Source organism: Phycodurus eques, chromosome 12, assembly GCF_024500275.1.
Source record: "Phycodurus eques isolate BA_2022a chromosome 12, UOR_Pequ_1.1, whole genome shotgun sequence".
In the NCBI taxonomy this organism is placed as follows: domain Eukaryota; kingdom Metazoa; phylum Chordata; class Actinopteri; order Syngnathiformes; family Syngnathidae; genus Phycodurus; species Phycodurus eques.
This window is the reverse complement of record NC_084536.1, coordinates 7,804,485-7,826,872: the sequence shown is the minus strand read 5'-3', so window position 1 is coordinate 7,826,872 and position 22,388 is coordinate 7,804,485. Positions and strand designations below refer to the sequence as shown.

The following is a 22,388-nucleotide window of genomic DNA, read 5'->3' as shown; positions in this document are numbered from 1 at the left end:
TTATGACAAAATATAATTAGCATGGGCCAAAACCTTGTATGTCCAACTTTAGTCAATTTAATATTTTTCACAAATCGATGCCATTGTGCAGTTCCCACGTGGGTTTGCTTTAGTTTCAAATTACTGACCAATAATAAGTGTTCGAAAATGGCTTCCTCTCTTTGGCTATGCAATGTAAATGGATGGCTCCACAAATATGGCCATTTTCTGGTTTCCTGAAAAGTTTTGGTTTTTGGGATACCGGGATTCTACCCAACATGGCAGAAACATAACATTTTCCTTTGCCTAATGTAGCATTTTCGTTAGCAAATAATGTTTAATTGTTCAATGTCTATATTTATTTATTGGCAAAATATAGCATTATAAAGCAGGAGATAAGCCCCGTGAAAACCAATTGCAGTGTGTAAACACCTTTATTCGTATTTTGCGTCAGCACGTGTATAAACAATACACAGACAGCCTGTTACGGTGTCACTCACCTGTTCACTGCTGCAAGTGCAATTGTTTACTTTCATTACTGTCATTTTTGGAGCAGTTGGCATATTGTTGACACTTTGCCGGCTGTAGGAGCCTACATTGCACAAAAATGGCATGTTCCAATTTCGCTGCGACAAGTGGACCATGAAAATCGGCAATTCATAGAAGAATAGACTTTTTTTTGTACTGTTTGGCTGTTAGGTCAAGCAGAATGGAGGATCTGTATCGCTTTTATGCCGGAACAATTTTCCCGTGTCACAGTGGAGTTTTTAAGATGCCACTGTGGTTTCTTAGTATTGTAATGGATATGTATTGAGAATCAGAGTCGATCAGAACAAAGGTTTCCAGAGGGCAGTGAGAAAAGAAGACAAAACACAAAGCACTAACTGTAAACAAGATGAGAAAAGTAAATCCTTATACATCTAAACAATGACACATTAGATACAGTGGAGTAAAAAAGTATTTAGTCAGCCACCAATTGTGCAAGTTCTCTCACTTAAAAAGATCAGAGAGGCCTGTAATTTACATCATAGGTATACCTCAGAGACAAAATGAGAAAAAAATAATAATAATCCAGAAAAATCACGTCTGATTTTTAGGGAATTTATGAGCAAATTACAGTGGAAAATAAGTATTTGGTCAATATAAAAAGTTCATCTCAATACTTTGTTATATACCCTTTGTTGGCAATAAAAGAGGTCAAATGTTTTCTGTAAGTCTTCACAAGGTTTTCACACACTGTTGCTGGTATTTTGGCCCATTCCTCCATGCAGATCTCCTCTAGAGCAGTGATGTTTTGGGGCCGTCGCTGGGCAACACAGACTTTCAACTCCCTCCAAAGATTTTCTATGGGGTTGAGATCTGGAGACTGGCGAGGCCACTCCAGGACCTTGAAATGCATCTTACGAAGCCACTCCTTCAGTTGCCCGGGCGGTATGTTTGCGATTTTTGTTATGCTGAAAGACCCAGCCACGTTTCATCTTCAACGCCCTTGCTGATGGAAGGAGGTTTTTACTCAAGATCTCACCATACATGGCCCCATTCATTCTTTCCTTTACACGGTCAGTAATCCTGGTCCATTTGCAGAAAAACAACCCCAAAGCATGATGTTTCCGCCCCAATGCTTCGCAGTAATTATGGTGTTCTTTGGATGCAGCATGCTTTCTCCTCCAAACACGACAAGTTGAGTTTTTAGCAAAAAGTTCTATTTTGGTTTCGTCTGACCATATGACATTCTCCCAATCCTCTTCTGGATCATCCAAATGCGCTCGAGCAAACTTCAGATGGGCCTGGACATGTACTGGCTTAAGCAGGGGGACACATCTGGCACTGCAGGATTTGAGCTGAGAACCTCACCCAATCAATCAAGAGGCGGGATCGGGGCCAGGAGTACACCCGAGAGTAGCCCGGCGGACGGGACACGTCCCACACCGAAGCGCCACGACAACCGGCCACCCGGAGGAGGCCGCAGGGACCCAATGCCACACATCCAGCCAAACCCCAACCTCTAGGGCCCACAATGCAACCAGTCCCCGCCAGAGGGTGGGACGGCGTCCCTTGTTCGTAGGAAAGGAGGGCGGATAGGGGCGCCCGACAAGGGAGCGATAAGGCGGGACCCAGGAAGCAGCCGTGGGGCATGAGAGGGGAGCCCCAACACCAAGCAGTCATCCAGCTCGGGGGGCCCGGGCTTCAGGAGCACCGCCATGAAGCTAGTGAGAACTAGGGTTGGGCATTGTTTTAATTTGAGCGATTCCGGTTCCTTAGATCGATTCCGGTTCCAAACGATTCTCAATTCCGATTCTTTTAGGGGGCTGGGTCAAAAACGTTAGCATGGGTTAAATAAAGGCTGTCCAAATTATGAACAGCAATTTTCTTAGCTAACCCGCAGCAAAGACTAAAATGAACATTTGACTCGAGGCTCTTTATAACCAGTATCAATATTAAACCTATGAACTAAAAGCCAATGTGTGTGGAACTAACCCAATTGACTTAATATTCATTAATTAATGTTTCAGCTAAAAGTTAAATATAGCATTGTTAAAATAGTTATTTTAACTGTTTTAACTATTTTATTTTATTGTTTCACTCACCTAGTTGACAGAGTTGACTTCACTGATAGCACTGTTAAAATAGTTATATTCAACTATATAGCTGCCCCTATATTCTGTTTCATCAGGTCAAATGGTTTATATGCGCAAGTTTTAACTGACTTCTTGTTTTAAGCTTGTAGCCTTTTATTTTGAAGGGTACGCACTGGAACTCAGCATTTTGGCACGAAAAAGTAACGTCACATGACACCGGTGATTGTTTTTATTATTTATTTATTTTATTTTATGGATGAAACCAAATGCTATAAAACGCTGATTCCTTTCCCTACCCACTGATGAGGCACAAGGTTAGTGTTTGTGATACTTTGAGACAACGTTTATGTGAAGACACCTTTCCTCAAAATTGACTTCCAATAAATTGAAAACAAATCTTTGTGGCCCTATATTTTTATTTTAGTACCACTCTTATATAGTGTTTTGGGACAACAGTCCCCTCCAGAAGTATTGGAACAGCAAGGTCAATTCATTTGTTTTTGTTGAATACTGAAGACATGAGACATAAGTTCAGAATTCCAACTTTTATGTCATGGTATCTAGATGTGTTATACAACTCAGGACGGAGCATCTTTTGTTTGAAGCCACCCACTTCTCAGGTGAGCAAATGTATTGGAACAGACATTACTAAATTAACTTTTAGTGAATAACATTTAATATTTAATAACTACATCAAGCCTGCAACCCATTGACTTCACCAGACTGTTGCATTCTTCTTTTGAAATGCTTTTCCAGGCCTTTAGTGGAGCCTCTTTCAGTTCTTGGGGGTTTCTCCCTTCAGTCTCCTATTCAGAAGGTAAAATGCATGCTCCATTGGGTTAAGGTCCGGTGATTGACTTGGCCAGTCTAAGACTTTCCACTTTTTCCCCCCTGATGAAGTCCTTTGTTGTGTTGGCAGTGTGTTTTGGGTGATTGTCTTGTTGCGTGATGAAGCCTCTCCCGATTACTTTGGATGCATTTTTCTGTAAATTGCCTGACAAACTGGTTTTGCAGACTTCAGAATTCATTCTGCTGCTACCCTCATGAGTTACATCATCAATAAAGATGAGTGAGCCGGTTCCTGAAGCAGCCATGCAAGCCCAAGGTACCACATTACCTCCATCACGCTTCACAGATGAGCTTGTGTGTTTTGGATCATAAGCAGATCCTTTCTTTCACCATATTTTGGCCTTTCCATCACTTTGGTAGAGGTTAATCTTGGTCTCATCAGTCCAGAAAACTTTGTTCCAAAACTTTTATGGCTCATCTCTGTACTTCTTTGCAAAATCCAATCTGGCCTTCTGATTCTTTTTGCTGACGAGTGGTTTGCATCTTGTGGTATGGCCTTTGTATTTCTTCTCTCAAAGCCTTCTTCGAACATTGGATTGTGATACCTTCACCCCTGCCCTGTGGAGGTTAGCAGTGATGTCACAGACTGTTGTCTTTGGGTGTTTTTTCACAGCTCTGTTGCTCAGCACACCAGTAGTTTCTTTCTTTTTCAGGACATTCCAAATGTTTGCATTGGCTATGCCCAGTTTTTGTGCAACAGCTCTGATGGATTTTCCATCTTCTCTCAGCTTCAAAATGGTTTATTTTTTTCCCCATCGACAACTCCCTGGTCTTCATGTTTGCTTACCGGCAAAGGTAGTTTTCACAGGTGAAAGCCAAAGGCAAGCATTAATGTTGAAGCAATCAATCTAAAAGTCAACACCTGAGCAACTAGAAACACCCATCAGTCACATGTTCCAATGCTTTTGCTCACTTGAAAAGTGTGAGGGTTCAATCAAAAGGTGCTCCGTCCTGAGTTGTTTAACACATCTCGATGTAAATGCCATGAAATAAAAGTTGGAAGTCTGAAGTTTTGTCTCATGTTCATCTTTTGATCTGAAACCCAAATGTCTTCAGTATACTACAAAACAAAGGAGTTGACCTTGCCGTTCCTATACTTCTGGAGGGGACTGTATATCCATTTTGTTTTAATGGAAAACAGTTTTTTCAAGGCAAAGCAAAATTTTCATGGCCTAATAGTCTTTTTAGTGAACGAATAGAGTTTTAATACATGCTGAGGATGTTGTCCTTGTCGGAGTGAATGAAATTGAAGTAATTGCATTTGATGTATGGGATCTCACGCAGGTGTAACTTTGTACCTAATGAAATGACCTGAGGTTGCGTATTAAGTCATAAAGTGTCAAGTGGTAAGCTGTCTGCATCAAGGTCCACACCAGTCTAACAAACAAAGATCTTACCGGTTAAAGATTTTTCACTCTGGCTTTTTATCTCTGTTAGAGTGACATCTACTGGTGAATGGTGCATGCGCACTTGACCAGAGTTATCCATGTTAACATTTTCAGAGCTTCATGTAGCCTTTTTTCAAGCAAATATAAATTTTAATGGCAAAAGCTTTCATTTCAGAGGGAAGGTACCACTTTCCTGGACAGATGTACAGTTTTGGACAGCAAATTCTAGCATTTTTCTCCCAAAGATACACATTTTTGCAGTCAACTATTGCCTTTTTGTCCACAAATATCGGACTTTAGTGGCCAAATATAAAATCTGTGTGTTGGAAGATTTTCTCAAACAAAAAATATTCATTAAATATACAGTATAGGATGAAAATATATTGGGGGAAAAAAATTCAAAATATTCAATATCAAAATACTACTTTACTTGGTCAACTGTTGCCTCTTTGTGGACAAATGTCATACTTTTTGGTCAAATATAAAATGTTTGTGTTGGGAGACGTTTTACATCACAAAATATTAGAAAATAGTAATTTACCCAAAAATTCTTAATTTATAACTCTTATTAGTTTAAAAATACCCCCCAAAATATTTTCTTTACCTATTGGACAAAATGTTCCAAATATCAGGGGTGGGGGGTTAAAAAATACTAAAAAGAATTCACAAAAAGTACAAAAAATATATGTAGATCGAAAATATAAATAGGTCAAATACAAAAGAATATTAGGTGAAAAACACAAAAACTGAAAATATTGCACTTTTGCGGGAAAGCATACAATTTTGGTCTGGGAAATACAATTTTCTTTAAAAAAACCACACCAAAAAAAACCTAGAAAATAGTATAAAAATAGCTGACATAAAAAATTTAATTATTAGTTAAAAATCTGACAAACATTACATTTCCAATATATGGAAAAAAAAAAATATATATATATATATATATATAAAAGATTTCATATCAAAATATAACATTTTACGGTAACAATCTTGCGCTTTTGTGGCCATTTCTGAGGTTGTTTTCCTCTGTTAGAATAACTAACTGGTGAATGCTGTGCCCACACTTGAGCAGCCAGACCTGAGTCAACCATTAACACCTGCGACCCGCTTACAATTAGCTCGCAAATGAACCGTGTCAGCGTTTTTGCTTGTTATCCTGCAAGGCCATCTTGTCCTGGCGTCAAACCGGCACGCTGAGGTCAATTCCATCATACACTGAGACAACAGCGGGTGGAACCTTGACCGCTTTGACCTTGAGCTGGCCAGGCAAGCGCACCCGATTGCTGACTGGTATGCAGGGATGAAAGGGGTACATTAAACTGCTTTATGATTTTAATAACCTTCTGTATATTACATGATTGGCACGGTACAGTCATTCATGATAATGCACAAAAGGTCCACGGCACCCTCAATCACCCCAATTGTTTGTTATTAAAATGGATGCGATCGCTCCTCTCATCCCCGATTTCTTTGTCTCTGCCCATACAATGACAAGAAAGGCTCTCTATCCTACTATTCTATTCTACTATTCATGAAAAACGCCACAGTGCACAATAAAAATCGGTAGAACTTTCCATGTAGGTGATGACCACAAGTAACTTTTATGCATGTTGATAAACAAGTCAAAACAAAGAGCAGCACTGTTACAATTCACAGTTGCCTTGGCAGCAGTGGGAATTTGATTAGAGAAACACCTGACCCTGCCACCGGCGTCACAGGACACCAGGAGGAAGAGGAGGAGGAAAAGAGGAGAAATGGAGGATGAAGAGGACGTCCCCAAGGAGGAAGAGAAGGACCAGGAGGAGGAGAAGTATGAGAAAGAGGAAAAGGAGGACGAGGAAGGAGGGTAATGAAAACGAGGAGGAGGAGTAAGGAAAAGAGGACAAGGAGAAGGAAGATAAGGAGGAAGTGGGAAGAGGGGGACCAGGAGAAGGATGATGAAGACGAAGAGGAGGAGGGGGAAGGGAAGAGGATGAGGAGGAGGATTAGGAGGAAAAAAGAGAGTATGGAAGAGGAGGAGCAGGAGGAGGAGGAAGAGGACTAAAGGAAGATGATGATTAGGAAGGAAAGGAGGACCAGGACGGGAATGAATAGAAGTGAGGAGAAGGCAGAAGAGAGCAAGGATGAGGAAGAGGAGGACCAGGAGGAGAAAGATGACCAGAAGGAGGAGTCTTACCAGCGCCGGAGAATCGGGTCCGATAGGGGTAGGCTCCGTAGCACCGCCCCCAGCAGCATGAAGAAAGCCGACAGCAGGAGGGATGCCCGAAGACCTGCCGGACACCAGACGAGATGAGACGACGACAAGAGCCACCTGCAAGTCTCGCCACTCCTTGCGTTCATTTCTATTGTGCTGCTGCATACTTGCAGGGCTGTCAAAATCATTTGAGTTCCTGGGTCACATTCACCCCAGTTTGATCTCAAGTGGACCGGACCGGTAGATTTGTGGCCTAAAAAGCTATAAATAACCATCAATTTTCTGTACCGCTTTATGCTCATGCGGGTCGCGGGCGCGCTGGAGCCTATCCCAGCTATCATCGGGCAGGAGGCGGGGTACACCCTGAACTGGTCGCCAGCCGATCGCAGGGCACATAGAAACAAACAACCATCCGTGCACACATTCACACTTACGGGCAATTTAGAGTTTTTTCAATTAACGTGCATGTTTTTGGGATGTGGGAGGAAACCGGAGTGCCCGGAGAAAACCCATGCATGCACAGGGAAAACATGCAAACTCCACACAGGCGGGGCTGGGATTTGAACCCCGGTCCTCAGAACTGTGAGGCAAATGTGCTAACCAGTCGGGCAACGTTCCGCCGCTATAAATAACGACTATTCCAAATTATTTTGGTGCAAATAATTACATTTGGAAAATATTCATGTTTATTGATTATTATTTTGTTGCAAATCTTGTTGAAAATCATTATGAGCAATCTGACATTTCTGAACAAAAACAATGGCAATTTCAACAATATTATTTGCAATTAGTTTTTTCATTAACACATTCAAAGTGGATCTGTACTGTATGTACCGTTTATAAAACAACTTTCAGTAGCAGCTTTACAGATACGTTTATTGACGATGAACAGTTAACGCCTTTTTACACTTTGCATAAATCGTCCCCACAGGCCAGAGTGGACCCCCCGATGAGCCAGTTCTGGCCCACGAGCCGTACATTTGGCACCACTGCTGTAAGAGGGGTGATCACATTAATCACATGCGCATGCCTGTCCGTGACTTGTTTGACTTTGGATTGTTTGTAGCTGTTAACCATGCATGAACGTCTTCTACCACCGGGATCAGACCACTTTGCTTGTGACTGGTTGCGGTCCTGCCAGTAACAGCTCCAAACCATGTGACGAAGGTCAAACTTCCTCAATTTGTGTCTTTCCACGTGGAAGTGATCTTTTTGACACCCCGATTGGGAAACTCTCTCAACTTCCCTCTATTAACGTGACTGGTGAAAAAAATCTTTTCAGCCATTACCAGAGGTCCTTTAATGTTTTGAAAATTCTGCCCCCAAAGCCAGGTTGAAATAGCAACTTTGCAATTTGGTAGGAATATTTATCATGAGTAGATCCACAAAAGGGCTGTAAGAAACCATGCCTGAAAAGACACAAAAGGTCTGCCGTTTTTCTTTACAGTGGCCATTTTCAGGGGTCCTTCAAGTGTTTTGAAAATTCAGCCACCAAGGCCAGTTTCACATAGCAGCATAAAATTTGATAAGCATGTCTGTCATGAGTATACCCACAAAATAGTCTTTAGAAGCAATGCATGAATACACGGTGAAATTCTGCCATTTTTGCTTAAAGAGGCAATTGTACCGTAATTTTGGCCATTTTAGAAAATGAACTAATCATATTTTTTTGTGTACCTAACTGCTAACAAATTTGGACCTTATACTGTATTCTAGACAAATACGTGATGGCGGTTTGCAAAACACTTGAGTTTTAGTTACTGTGTTTGGGCAGAGCACGGCAGCAAATTTCAACCACTGGCCATAAACCACGAAACTCTCATAGCGACGTCAGAGCTGCTCTTAAGGCAGTCAGAGGTGCCTTTGCTTTTTTGTTTTCTCGCCAGGTTGAACTGGAATAACTCAAAGGCCCTCCAGACTTGAAGGCCCCAAGGAGCACTTTAATAGCATTCTGACAACCTACTCTTAATATAGGTCAAAGTAGGACAGGAGGACAACAGCACAGAAGTTCCTTAGCCGTAGTGATGAAACAGCTAATGGTGTCAAGATGAATCATGACAACATTGCAGCCAGTGAGTTTAACGGTTTAAAATATGAAGTACCATTAAGTCCTATATTTTTCCCATCTAATATTTCTATATTTTTCCCCTAATATTTTTGTATTTACTCACATATGTGCACTTTGCAAACATATTTCTATGTCCACCTAAATCTTTTGTATCAGTTTAAAATATTTTTTGTCTCATAGTTCTATATTTTTTTACATCCAATGTGTTTATATACATTTTTACAACTCTTTATATTATTTCTCAAAAAATGTATTTTTTCTTGCAACATTTTTGTATTTAAATTATATTATAAACAAGTAATACATTATTTTGTAATATTAAAAATATATACTTTTTCATCTTGTAGTTTCATATTATTTGTTACTACTTTTGTATCATATTCTACTATTTGTTCTATCTGTATTTGCGTTAAACACTTTGGTAATTTTTTATCTTATATTTGGGTTTTTTTCTAGTATTTTGTAAATAAAACAAATTTCCTCAGCATTTGTCTCCTTTTGTAGATTTTGTTAAATATTTCTGTTATTTCTGTCGTGTGGTTCTTTATTTTCTATTTTTTATTATTTCCAAATAGTTTTCATGGTTGTTTTCTAATAATTTTGGATTTTTTTCAATATTTTTAAAATATTTTTGTATTTTCTTTCTTATACTGTATTTGTGTATATTTTTTTTTATGTACAAACTACTTGTGTGTTATGTTTTTAATATTTTTGTGTGATGTTCAACTATTTTTGTCCATATATAAAGGATGTCGGATAAAACGGCGGCGGCACGGTGAACGACTGGTTAGAGCGTCAGGCCTCACAGTTCTGAGGACCCGGGTCCAATCCTCGGTTTTCTCCAGGCACTCCGGTTTCCTCCCACATCCCAAAAACATGCATTAATTAATTAATTGGAGACTCTAAATTGCCCGTAGGTGCGAATGTGAGTGCGGATGGTTGTTTGTTTGTATGTGCCCTGCGATTGGCTGGCAACCAGTTCTGGGTGTACCCCACCTCCTGCGCGCCCGCCCCTAGTGAGGTGAAGCGGCTCAGAAAATGGATGGATGGATAAATCGGACCGCCTGGACTGAACAATGTCTCCACACATATTTTCTATTTGTCACATTAACTGCCGTTGACGAAGTCTGTAAGTTCCAGAATTGGCCGCTGTTGTTTAATGGCACTGTGGCGCAGTGCAGGCAGAGAATGGGACTGACGTATTTCCGGGTCACAGAGAAAAAAAATAGATCCAATTCCAAAAGACGTGCCTACGTGCCGACCATGTTGAATGTGGGGCACTGATGTGGCAACCATGTCATGATGGTTATATCTACTGTACAGAAACAGAGCGACAGAGAGAGAGAGAGAGAGAGAGAGAGAGACCGACAGACAGAGATAGACAGACATACAAAAAGAGACAGACAGACACAGAAAGCGAGAGAGAGACAGACAAACAGAAAGACATACAGAGAGAGAGACAGGCAGAGCGACAGAAAGAGAGAGAGAGAAGAGAGAGACAAAGACAGAGAGAGTCTCAGAGTGGATTTGACAGTGGCGGGCGGTGAGTCTCACAGGGTTCACAACACCACTAACCCAATTGGCCAATCGGTCTCGTGGCCAAGTCCGCTCGCAATAAAGTTGAGTGGCGACCATGTGGATATGACAAGCTTGTCGGGTGTCTTCTCCTCATTCTACTTTTTCTGTACTGACTCCAACGTCACAAGAAGGACAGTTGTGCAATTTTGCAAATCAGTCACAAGGCAATCCCATGCAGCATGACGTGCTAACTTGACACACAATGTTTCACTACCTCTTAATAAGGTTGACTTTTGTCAAATGTGACGACATGTGTCATTTCATGAGAATATTGGCTAGTCGGAAAGAGCTAACAGATTAATGAGTTACTCGAGTTGCTGCTATCCTAATGAAATACATTACACTGGCATTAAATTATGTTCTCCCCGTGCCTGCGTGGGTTTTCTCGCAGCACTCTGGTTTCTTCCCACATCCCACAAAAACATGCATGGTAGGTGAATTGACAACTCTAAAATGCCCGTAGGTGTGAATGTGAGTGCGAATGGTTGTCTGTTTGTATGTGCCCTGCGATTGGCTGGCAACCAGTTCAGGGTGTACCCCGCCTCCTGCCCGATGACAGCTGGGATAGGCTCCAGCGCGCCCGTGACCCTAGTGAGGAGAAGCGGCTCAGAAAATGGATGGATGGCATTAAATTCAAAAGAATTACCCAATGGAACTTGGGTTGTTCATAAATTACAGTTAAAGTATTGACTCGATTGATTGACTCGAATAGTGACACTCAAGAGTGAATACTCATATTGGTATTGAATATCCCTAGCATCGATATCAATATCTGCGATACCAACCAAACTTTCTCTGCTCAAAAAAAAAAAAAAAAAAAAAAACTTCATCACCTGTCACTCGTTTAAAATTAGGTATGTAGTTTGGTTACATTTGAGATACCAGTTTATATTTTACTATTACACATACATATCGCATCGGTAAGGAAATGTGCTGTATCACTTTAAAAACTAAATGAAACGGTTTTGAATCTACATTATTGCAAGTATCGGTGCCGATATTGGTAATGGCGATACCATCGTTTATTTTATTTGGTCAGGAAATATAGTCTGTAGGATGCTAGTTGGCTAAAGCTATGGTTTCCTACACTAACAGTATTTGATTATATTGTGAAAAATCCATTCATCACATGACTATAAATTCAATAGATTAACCTCTAATCGTTGGGGGGGGGTTCGACACATTAACAGTCGCAGCTCACCTCTTTTATCCATGAGCCACATGAAGAGCAGCCACGGGACGAAGCCCACCGGACCCCACAGGACCAGCACCGCGATGTCGGACTTGGTGAAGCCGAAAGCGTGGGCCGCCGAGTTCTGAATGGGCCCCCAAAAGTTCCACACCATCCCCTGCAAGAGGGCCAACAGGGAGAACAGGCAGAGGACCAGCCATCTTCGGCCGTACACTCGGCTGTTGACAGGCGGCGCAGGTCTCGACGCCGCGGCGTGGGACGGCACGAGAAGCGGCTCCCTCTCGGCCTCGGTGCTCGAAGCGGCACCCATAGCGGAACACCGTGAGCACGCTTCTGGATCGATTCGGCCTTCTTTGGTCGTCGTACGGTGGCAGAAAACGTTCAGTATCCTCGGTTTCAGTCGCTAGCACAAACAAAAACAGACGACGGTTACGGAACGAGACTGCGCATGCGTAAAAGATCCGGTTTCCGCTATGGAAACTGTGGCTCGTAATTCGCCATGTTAGCTCGCCTTGAAAGGGTGAGTGAGTGGCGGCGTCGCTGCTTACGCGGAGCCAAAATGGAGTAGTTTCACAGACTAAGCGCGTCAAAAGCCAATTGAAAACGACTGCGTCACGTTACGTCACTGCCACGTGAGCTTTGTTTACTTCCGCCCACAGCTTCGCTGCACGTGCTGAGGACGGTGTGTACCCGATTTTTTTTCCAAGAGCTCGTCTTCCTCGAGTTAGTGAGCGAGCTAATATGTACAGCAGATAAGGCGATTCACCCTACAAGCTAAGACTTTTGAAATGTAGCTGTCTGTGCCCCGTCTTATACCGTCACCGGTGTTGATATGCTCACTTTTAAAGTGAGGCTAACTGGGTTCCAGGCAAACTAGCTTTCCATTAGCTTTACTGATAACGTCAATAACTTAATATTTCGACAGCTGCTCGTATGTAGTTTGAGATGGTTCAGAGAGAGCAAAAAATCAACGACAACGCCCTCTGCTTCTTAATAACAATAACTACTTAGATTTGTATAGTGTATTTCAAGCGACACAAAGAAGCTCAACTTGACATGGGGCAGAGAGAAAAAGAGACAACAACAAGACCTGATAGGAGTTTGATTAGTGACAAGACAACAAAAAGCAATAACACTACCTGGTGGTGTGTAGCATATCACGGGACAGACAGAGAAAATATAACAAAAATCAAACACCTTTTGGTACTCAACATGAGACAACAGAAAAGAGACAACAAGAAGCAATTAACAACACTGTTAGTGTGTAGTTAGAAAGGGGACAGACGTAGACAACAAATAGCAATAATAAAAGACGACAATAGCAGTAACAACGACCTTGTGGTACTTAATTTGAGAGGGGATCGACAGAAAAGAGACAACAAACAGCGAGAACAAAGGTAAACAATAGCAATAACGACACCTGGGACTATGTAGTTTGAGATGGGATACAGGAAACAAAGGCAATAACACCCTCCTGTACTTAATAATAGTGACAAAGAAAAGAGATGACAAAAAAAGCGACAACACCTTAAGGTACTTAACCTTAGGATATAGGTCCCTGCAAATAAAATTAAATGGATCTAAATAAATGTGTTGCTGTTATGTTTGATGATAAAATGGCAAAACCCCAGACCTAAAACCCACTGAATACCGCGTGTGCTACAGGCCATGGCCACCGGTGCCAAACAAGGCCCGGCCTTCAGCCCGGAGGAGGCCCACAAGATTGTGGGTCATCTACAGCAGCCCGCCGTCTTCTTGAACATGACGCACGGCTGGCCCGTCCTCGGCTGGACCGCAGAGAACCTGCGCCGTCATCTCGGCGACAGAGCTGTCCGATTCCGCCTGGGGAGAAAAGAGGAGACGAACAGTAAGAGCTATGAGTGAATTGCAGGAACAATGGACAACATGCATTCCTGACAACCGCCATTACCTAACACAGGGGTCAGCAACCTTAAACACTCAAACTGCCATTTGTCACGTCTCTCGCGAAAAAAATAAATAACTAAATCACCGGGAGCCACAAAACCCTTCGAAGTTGGCTAATTTCCGCTAAAAGACGGTTCCGGCCAGATCTATGTGCCAAGTGTACTGTACCACCCAATCACTTCTTCTGGTGTTTTGCGTCACGATATCTTACGGACTATCGTGATGATAACGATACTTGTCTAAGTGTCGTTTATTCGGTGTCATGGAGGCGATGCTTAGTGACTTATGCTACTGTTGACAAAGGACACGAGGGGCACATTCGCCTCCGCAGCTCGGCATCGTATTTAGCCGCGTTAACTGTAGCTCGGGTGGCGCAAAATAGCATGCAGCAACCACTCCCTACCCGAACAGTGGAAAGCAGGGAGGTTGGGTGACAATAAGGATGCTCCGTTTGGGCTCGTAGCCGCAAGCATGATGACAGAAAAGCCACGTGGTGCCCACAATTCATTGCAACATGCAAATTTGAATATTTGCCGTAATAAAGAAGTTAGTTTTTGTTACCAGTAGCTCGTTGAATGTTTTTGTTTTGTAACTGTCACACTTGCGGTTGATTTACGGCGCACTATGTCATTATCAAACTATAAATGTAGGTTGTAGGTATTATATTGACCTCCCAGTAAATTCAACTGGATTGTCAGCAAAGCTCTATATTTCTTGTTAATAGTAAATGTTTCTTAAGTATTGTGTTAGGGCTGCACGCGATTTTTGCTTGATTGTCATCGCGATGTACTTGTGCGCAATAGTCAAATTGCAGGGTCTGCTGCGATATTGGTGTACTGTAATATACAGTGAATCAACTGTAATATTAAAAGCGATCAGCAGAGGGACCTGTTTGGACATGCTCAAAAGATTACAAGATTGATACATTTCTTATTTTGCTCTTCAGAATCAAACTAGGTAGGCACAGGAACACTGTAAATGGGAGTGGATGTGTTATTTTGTAATACAGTACCTAATTGTAAAAATGGATTGCTCAGAAAATTATTATTTGTATCAGAATGCTTTAGTTAAAACACAGTACAATCACACTGTGATAATATGGAATTTATTTTGTTTTGTAATATAAGAATAGATACATTATTTTGTTCATATAGTCAGCCTGAGCTGCGAGGAATGCAAAGTTATCTCGATATATATATATATATATATATATATATATATATATATAAATAAAAACAACCAGACCAGCGGACTTGGTGCGTGAGAGTTAACTGTTGCGATAAACCCATATTTTAAGTAGGACTCCTGATATGGTGTTGTTTCGTTCGCAAGAACAAATCTTTTCAGTCAACGTAATGAACTGAATTAGTTTATGAAATGATTTCGTTCTTTGAGCTCTCCCGCCGTTAGCCAGCCCGCTCGGACCGGAAACAGAAACGTTCGACGTGTCAATTGAGAGGCGCAGCTGGTGCGGCGTAGAGGATCCGGTCAATTTTCAAAATAAAACACATTGCCACGTGAATTGCAGTACAATAGAAATTATATAAACTGGTCATTCTTTCTCTGCGGCCCGGTAACAAATGCCTCAGGACCCCGGTACCGGTCCGTCGACCGGTGGTTGGGGACGCCTGATCGAAGCAAGTTTTTCCTCATGTTTTTGAGATTGTAGGGTGAAAGCTGGAGCTGGCTACTAGTGTGAACTGAATGAGTGGCAACAATGGGGGAATGAAAAGGGTAATAGCCCGTCACCAACACATTGAAAAAAAAAATATAATAAATATAAACTTGTTCATTTTTTGACCGGTGAACTTAATTCAACATTTTGAATGATGAACTGAACAAGTTCATTTTTGAAACGATGAACTTTGAGCTAGTTTGCATAGAAAATGAACTGTCCCAACACTGATCCTGTATTATTTCACATCGCAATATATATTGCAGTTTAAAAAAAAAAAAAAAAAACCCAATGCCATTTTTGTTCTTTTCTTCCCAATATCGTGCAGCTCTATATTGTTTATACATGCTCGAGGGTCGCAAAGAGGTAGCGACAGTAAACAACATGTTATTTCGGCCGTTTCATTTCGGTGACAAAAGTCTGAAACCGAAAATCCCACTGAAACATTCGGCCACTGAAATTTGCGTGCATCACTAGTGTTCACCACAGTATCCACTCAAAAGTGGTGCATGTCCGATGTGCGACGTAGCTGTACAATAAACGACTTTCTCAGTCGGCTTTGCCAAGCAGCAGCCAAGACGCCGCCCAAAAATGACCAGTTCGAGCTTCTTCACGCCCGTCCGTCATCTTCATTCTCATTTCCATTTTCATTGCCGGTTAATTCTTCTCTCTCCTCATGTCTTTGATCACACACTGGCTCAAACTGAAAAGGCTGAATGGCCTTCGTTACTGCCGGAGCTGCTACTGTAGCGAAAGCTAAAAACCCAGGCGAAAATGGGCATAGCCCCTTTTGACGTCAATACCCAATGACCCAAACAACAATGGCGACCAATGTTGAAGTAACAGTTCGTAAAATATATAAACCTGGAACTGATTTTTGAAAGTTGTATCTTATTGTTATGTTACATCGAATAGAGATCATGTAAACCAAACATGTCATTACAATGAAAGTTCTTTTTAATATAGTTCATGTATCACGCTGCATTAAACGTTCTGTCTTCTTCACAAACGTTTCTTTTCTTGGTTTTAGCCATGGTTTGCCTACCGGGGGTCGAATAGCTCAATGAATCGCGGTGCCAGGGGTCGCACATCGGCGGTTGCGACGTGTATTTTGAGTGAGTCTTTTAATGCTACAAAATCGCCATAAAATCTTCCTATTTAGAGTCACATTTGAAAAATGAATGAACTAAAATGAAAAATTAAAATGGAATACACCTTGTTTTATTTTGCAAAGACACAGAAAGCCGCAGCCGAAGGACGAAAGAGCCACATGCGGCTCCGGAGCCGCGGGTTGCCGACCCCTGAGTCCTAGCACAATAGAAATCAACGTCAATTTCCTTCGTCTGCTTGTTTCCACAGTGCCTCAGTTTGAAACTCAGTGCTGCTATGTGGACGCCAGCATGTGTCAGTTTCTCAGCTGGCTGAAAGGTGAGGCGGGGGAGGACGTGGGCTCTTTCTGTGACTACCCCCGCTCTCAGTTCTGGGCCTACGCCGACTACAAGTACATTGCCAGGATGTTTGCGCACCAGCCCGACATGTTTGAGGTATCCACTATGTTATTCACCAAGGCTGAAAATAGGATGATACTGTAAGTTGTTTGTTTTTAGTTTATTTGTTTGTTTGTTTGTTCGTTCATTGACGCAGACACGCTACCACGAACACTATATAAACACACAAAACACACACAATGAATATACACTAAATTAGAACTGGGGGAAAAAAATATAATACGTTGGCTAAGTCGACTTCAAAAATTGGTCGACGCAGAATATCTGCCTCGAAGCTCCGCCGGGACCCAAAAAAGAGAAAACGTTCCGTCCGGAACCGTGTTTGCGCTGCCGGAACCAATGTTCACACGGAGGGGGATTCGAGCAGTCCGGAAGAAGGTGGAGTTGCGTTAGCGGGTAGCTAGAAGCGCGTGGCGAAATGTTTGGTAGTAAGATGGCGACGAGGAAAAAGTCCTAGGTTCCTTACATGAACTTTAAGGCTCTGAATAGAAGATGAGGACTTTCGGTGGACATTGGGAGGAACTTGAAATTAAATGAGTCTATGAATTAATTAGCGGGTAGCAGATGTGGGTCAAGCAGCCAAATATTGTACTCAAGTAAGAGTCATGTTACTTTAGAATAATATGACTCAAATCAAAGTACAAAAAATAGTCCTCCACATAATGACTTGAGTAAGAGTAAGAAAGTACTCGGTGAGAAAAGTCCTGAGTAACTCGTGAGTACCGTCTGATTTATTTTTTTAAATCAGAGCATGACCGTCAAATAAAATTAAAATAACTAAATAAAATGTGAGTGTGCAAATTCAGATATTGCTGAACAATATCACTTATTCTAAAACAAAAAAAGATCTATAAAATAAAATCTTTGTCAAATAACAAATTAGGGAAAATTCTGCTGCAAGAGATGGTCTTATACTACATTGTTTCTACTTGTTAAACAGCACAGTACTGTAGGCTCACCAGGCAGATTACAAAAACAGGAACAAGGTTGCAGTGGATAGAAAAGGTATACAAATGCCAGGCTCCAGCATGCCCGTGACCCTAGTGAGGATAAGCGGTACAGAAAATGGATGGATGGATAATAAGATCGAATCAAATAAATCAGGTTGCACAAGGATGCACTCCCTCTTATAACTGGCATGTGGCTGTGTTCAGAAGTAACAGATCACATTCATACTCATGTTCGATGGGAGTCCACACACCTGCCACCATTTCAATTTTGAAGTGGGAAAAAAAACACGCATAGGGCCTTACAGAAACATTGTTTGCCTTATCCACTAAAATGACTGCATGAAGAAGGTGTTTGGTGACCAGACTTATTGATAGTGTGTGTGTGTGTGTGTGTGTGTGTGTGTGTGTGTGTGTGTGTGTGTGTGTGTGTGTAAAAGAGAGAGAGAGAGCGAGAACAAGATGCATGTTTTACGGGTACATGTGACCATAAAGTGGTGCCATATGCACAGCAAAAAACATCCACAACTTACCGGAAGGTGTTTTCTCAAGTTAGAAGTGGGCTGAAATATCCAAGTTTGGGCAGCGACAAGACTAAGCTGTTGTTTTTCGTAGTCTATCATGTAAACATGAGTCGGGCGTGGCTGTCACGACTCACTTTGATTGGCCCGCGAAGCCCAATAGAAGACCTTTGTGTCTGGACATGTGACTTTCGTGTGTCGTGTGATTGGTGAACTTGAGTCAACCATCACTGTTGTAATCACGGGGGATTGGCGCAACGGCACCAGATGCGGAACGTGAAAACGAAAGTCAAAAAAATATACAAAAATACTCCAGTAAAAGTAAAAAAGTATGCTAATAAATAATAATAAATAGTACGAGGGTTCTGTTAGTATTAGAAGAGACGGTGCAAGTGTTTAGGATTCGTGGCATACTCTGTTGAGGAATATGTACCAAGGCCAAGGAGGTGCTATAAGTGTCAAAGATTCGGTCACACAGCTTTGACGTGCAAAGGGAAGAGAAGGTGTGCAAGGTGCAAATTTTTGGCCTTGGGTGTTCTGAGTGCCATTCTCGTTGTGTGTGTGTGTGTGTGTGTGTGTGAGGGCAGACATTATGCAGGAACTTCTTGCACTCAATCTCAAAAAGACAAAGTAAAAACATTGTATGAATACCAATGAGAATGTGACACAAGACGTAAATAGTCCACTGTTTCCTCAATGATTTATATACACTAAAGTGATTGTTAAAAAGCTCCAGGCGGTGTCCGCATATCAACGGAATGAAACCAAATAATCGTACCTTTTCTCACTCAATCTCTTTTTTTTTGTTGACATTTTCAATTAAATCGCACAGCTTCTTTTTGCAGATAAAGACATCAAAGTGTTGTTCCACACACACACACACACCTACACTCACACAGGATCATCAACAAATTATTTGGCAGATTAATTTTTATAGCGCCGGGAAAGTAAACGACGGCGTGTTGAAATGTGCGGGAGACGTTGACCAGTCTGCCGATTACTGACAACCGCTTACGTGTGTGCTAACGGCTTCCTGGTCCGTCTAAGCGTGTGCGTGTTTGTGCCTGTGTGTGACAGGATATAAAGTGGGAGGCGTTCGGGTTCGAGGGCCGTAACGGAAAAGAGAGCACGCTGTGGATCGGCACAGAGGGCGCCAACACGCCGTGCCACCTGGACTCTTACGGATGCAACCTGGTTCTGCAGGTACAAGGACGGTAAGACTGATGCTGAAACGCTTCCCCCATGATGCTGATTTGTTTTACACTCTTGGTCGACTCTGTTTGAACGCTGACAGACTTGCGGCTTTTAAAATGGTCCTTTTCTTAATGGAGTCGGGTGTCTTGCGGGATGTCGTTGGAATTTACAGTGTTTACAAACACACGCACGCACAAACATGCACTCGAGGCATGTAGCACACACAGAACGTCTATATATATATAACTAAATATATATATATATATATAACTAAATATATATGATATAATATATATAATTTAGAGTCTTCAATGAACCTACCATGCATGTTTTTGGGATGTGGGAGGGAAAAGGAGTGCCCGGAGAAAACCCGCGCAGGCACGGGGAGAACAGGCAAACTCCGCACAGGCGGGGCCGGGATTTGAACCCCGGTCCCCAGAACTGTGTGGCAGATGTGCTAACCAGTTCTCCACCGTGCCAGCTACTGAAACCATACCCGAGCAAAAAACTGAAAACATTAGTAAAAGCAATGGATTAATATACAGTGTACCGTAATTTCTCGAATGCACCCCTATGGGGGGCACGAGCCAGTGCCAGTCCCAAACGCGGATAAATGCAGATGGTTGCGTCAGGAAGGGCATCCGGCTTAAAACTTTGCCAAACAAATATGAGCGTTCATCCAAAGAATTCCATACCGGATCGGGCGTGCCCCGGGTTGCCCCGGGTTGTCCGCCACTGGCACCGTTAACCCACAGGCCAGCGGAGGAAATTCAGCTACTGTGGGTCGAAGACGAAGGAGAGTTGGAAAGCAGGTTCGCAGCCAGAAAGAGAAGAGGAAAGTACAAAGCCTACAACTGAATGTGGGGACTTTGAATGTTGGGACTACGACAGGAAAAGCTCGACAGTTGGTGGACATGATGATTTAGATACACCGTGCCCGAATAACACGTTCATTCCTGGTGAAAGATAATTTTTTATTTTTTTTTTAAATAGTTAATACACATCAAAAGATGCAGAGGGTGGAGAAACATACAAGCTCTAACAGCGTTCACATTATTACAACAATTTATGGGATGAGGGCACTAACTGACATACTGTAATACAGAATTTTAACAACTATACAACTACCATGACGATGACGTCAACAATGACGCCATCGTTAAAGCATGCCGGCTTGCTAAGCAGCTTTCCAAGCGTGCCTAGGTGTTAAAATTCTGTATAATGTCTGTTAGTCCCCTAATAATCCCAAATATAGTTGTAATAGTGTGAATGTTTATAGAATTTGTGTGTTTATTCCAAGTGAACTTAAAATGCTATTTTTAAATGGTGATTTCAATTATTAAGGAAAAAAAAAACTATTCAAAGTTACCTGGCCCTGTGTGAAAAAGTAATCATCCCTCTTGTGGCTCACCACAATTTTTGGTAAATTTTTACTGATCAGACCCAAGCCTGATTACCTCCAGACCTGATCAATCAGTAAACAACATAAACACAATCTGTCCCGACAAAATCAAGCTGGACAAAAGATCTAAAAAAGCTGCAACAAAATGACACGATCCAAAGAAATTCGAGAAATAAAGCCTGGAAAGCGTTACAAAAGTCATTTTTAAAGCTTTCGGGTTGCAGCGCACCATAGAGAGAGCCATTATCCTCACGTGGAGAAAGCATTGAACAGTGGTGAACCTTCCCGGGAGTGGTCGGCCTACAAAGATTACCCCAAGAGAACAGCAATGACTCATCCAGGAGACCACAAAAGAACTCAGGACAACTTCTAAAGAGCTGCAGGCTTCCCTTGCCTCAGTTAAGGTCAGTTTTGATGACACAAAAATAAAGAAGAGACCCGGCAAAAATGGCATGGAGAGTTCATCTATCCATCCCTCTGCTTATCCGAGGTCGGGTCGCGGGGCAGTAGCTTTCGCGGGGAAGCTCAGACTTCGAAGCTTTGCTTTTCGGCTTAGCGCCTTCTTCACCACAACGGACCGATGCAAAGTCCGCATCGCGGCAGACGCTGCACCGATCCGCCTGTCCATCTCCCGTTCCGTTCTTCCCTCACTCGTGAACAAGAGCTCAAGATACTTGAACTCCTCTACTTGGGGCCGGATCTCATCCCCGACCTGGACAGGGCACTGATTTTCATCCCAGCCGCTTCATAGCTCTGCTGCAAACCGCTCCAGTGAGAGTTGGAGATCACGGCTTGATGAAGCCAACAGAACCACATCATCTGGGAAAAACAGAGATGCAATACTGAGGCCACCAAACCGGACCCCCGCTACGCCTGGGCTGCGGCTCGAAATTCCGTCCGTCAAAGTTATGAACAGAATTGGTGAAGAACTCAAACCTAACATACACCGAACACACACACACACACACACACTAAAAATACAGATTAAATATTCGTACAAACATACAACAAAGACACAATAAACACACATTCACAAAACATGCACATATTAGTTTCCTTAATGTTTGCGTGCTGTTTCCTTGACACCAAACATTGGAGACTTCCTATTTCTTAAAGTTTGACTTCTCTTTCCTGGCTGTTTTCCTTGCTGTTCGTTTGCTGTGCATGCGCAGGAAGCGCTGGTACTTGTTCCCTCCGGAGGACACGTCCAAGCTGTACCCGAGCAGGATCCCGTACGAGGAGTCCAGCGTGTTCAGCCGCGTCAACGTCCTGCGTCCCGACCTCGCCAGGTTTCCCGCTTTCCGGCACGCCGGCGCGCACGTCGTCACCCTGCTGCCCGGGCAGGTGGGTCGACCCTCGTTTAGCTTAGCATTGCCGAACTGGCAATA

The 22,388-nt window shown here is 42.4% G+C and overlaps 2 protein-coding genes across 6 annotated transcripts in view; one reads left to right on the top strand and one right to left on the bottom strand.

The window, feature by feature from the left end:
• slc49a4 (solute carrier family 49 member 4) overlaps positions 1-12,375 on the bottom strand; it is a 39,009-nt gene extending 26,634 nt beyond the window's left edge. For both annotated transcript variants that reach the window (XM_061692491.1, XM_061692489.1), the window contains exons 1-2: positions 11,837-12,375; positions 6,972-7,065 (exon numbers count right to left, since the gene is read on the bottom strand). In XM_061692491.1, the coding sequence (XP_061548475.1) occupies positions 6,972-7,065; positions 11,837-12,137 (395 nt within the window). In that variant the 5' untranslated portion in view covers positions 12,138-12,375. The remainder of the gene's footprint in view (positions 1-6,971; positions 7,066-11,836) is intronic.
• The window catches only part of hspbap1 (hspb associated protein 1), a 13,926-nt gene continuing 3,866 nt past the window's right edge, over positions 12,329-22,388 (top strand). The window contains exons 1-6 of one of the 4 annotated variants that reach the window (XM_061692495.1): positions 12,541-13,224; positions 13,318-13,360; positions 13,493-13,694; positions 16,788-16,972; positions 19,482-19,618; positions 22,173-22,344. In XM_061692495.1, the coding sequence (XP_061548479.1) occupies positions 13,496-13,694; positions 16,788-16,972; positions 19,482-19,618; positions 22,173-22,344 (693 nt within the window). In that variant the 5' untranslated portion in view covers positions 12,541-13,224; positions 13,318-13,360; positions 13,493-13,495. The other 3 variants (XM_061692493.1, XM_061692492.1, XM_061692494.1) reach the window with 3 other exon arrangements.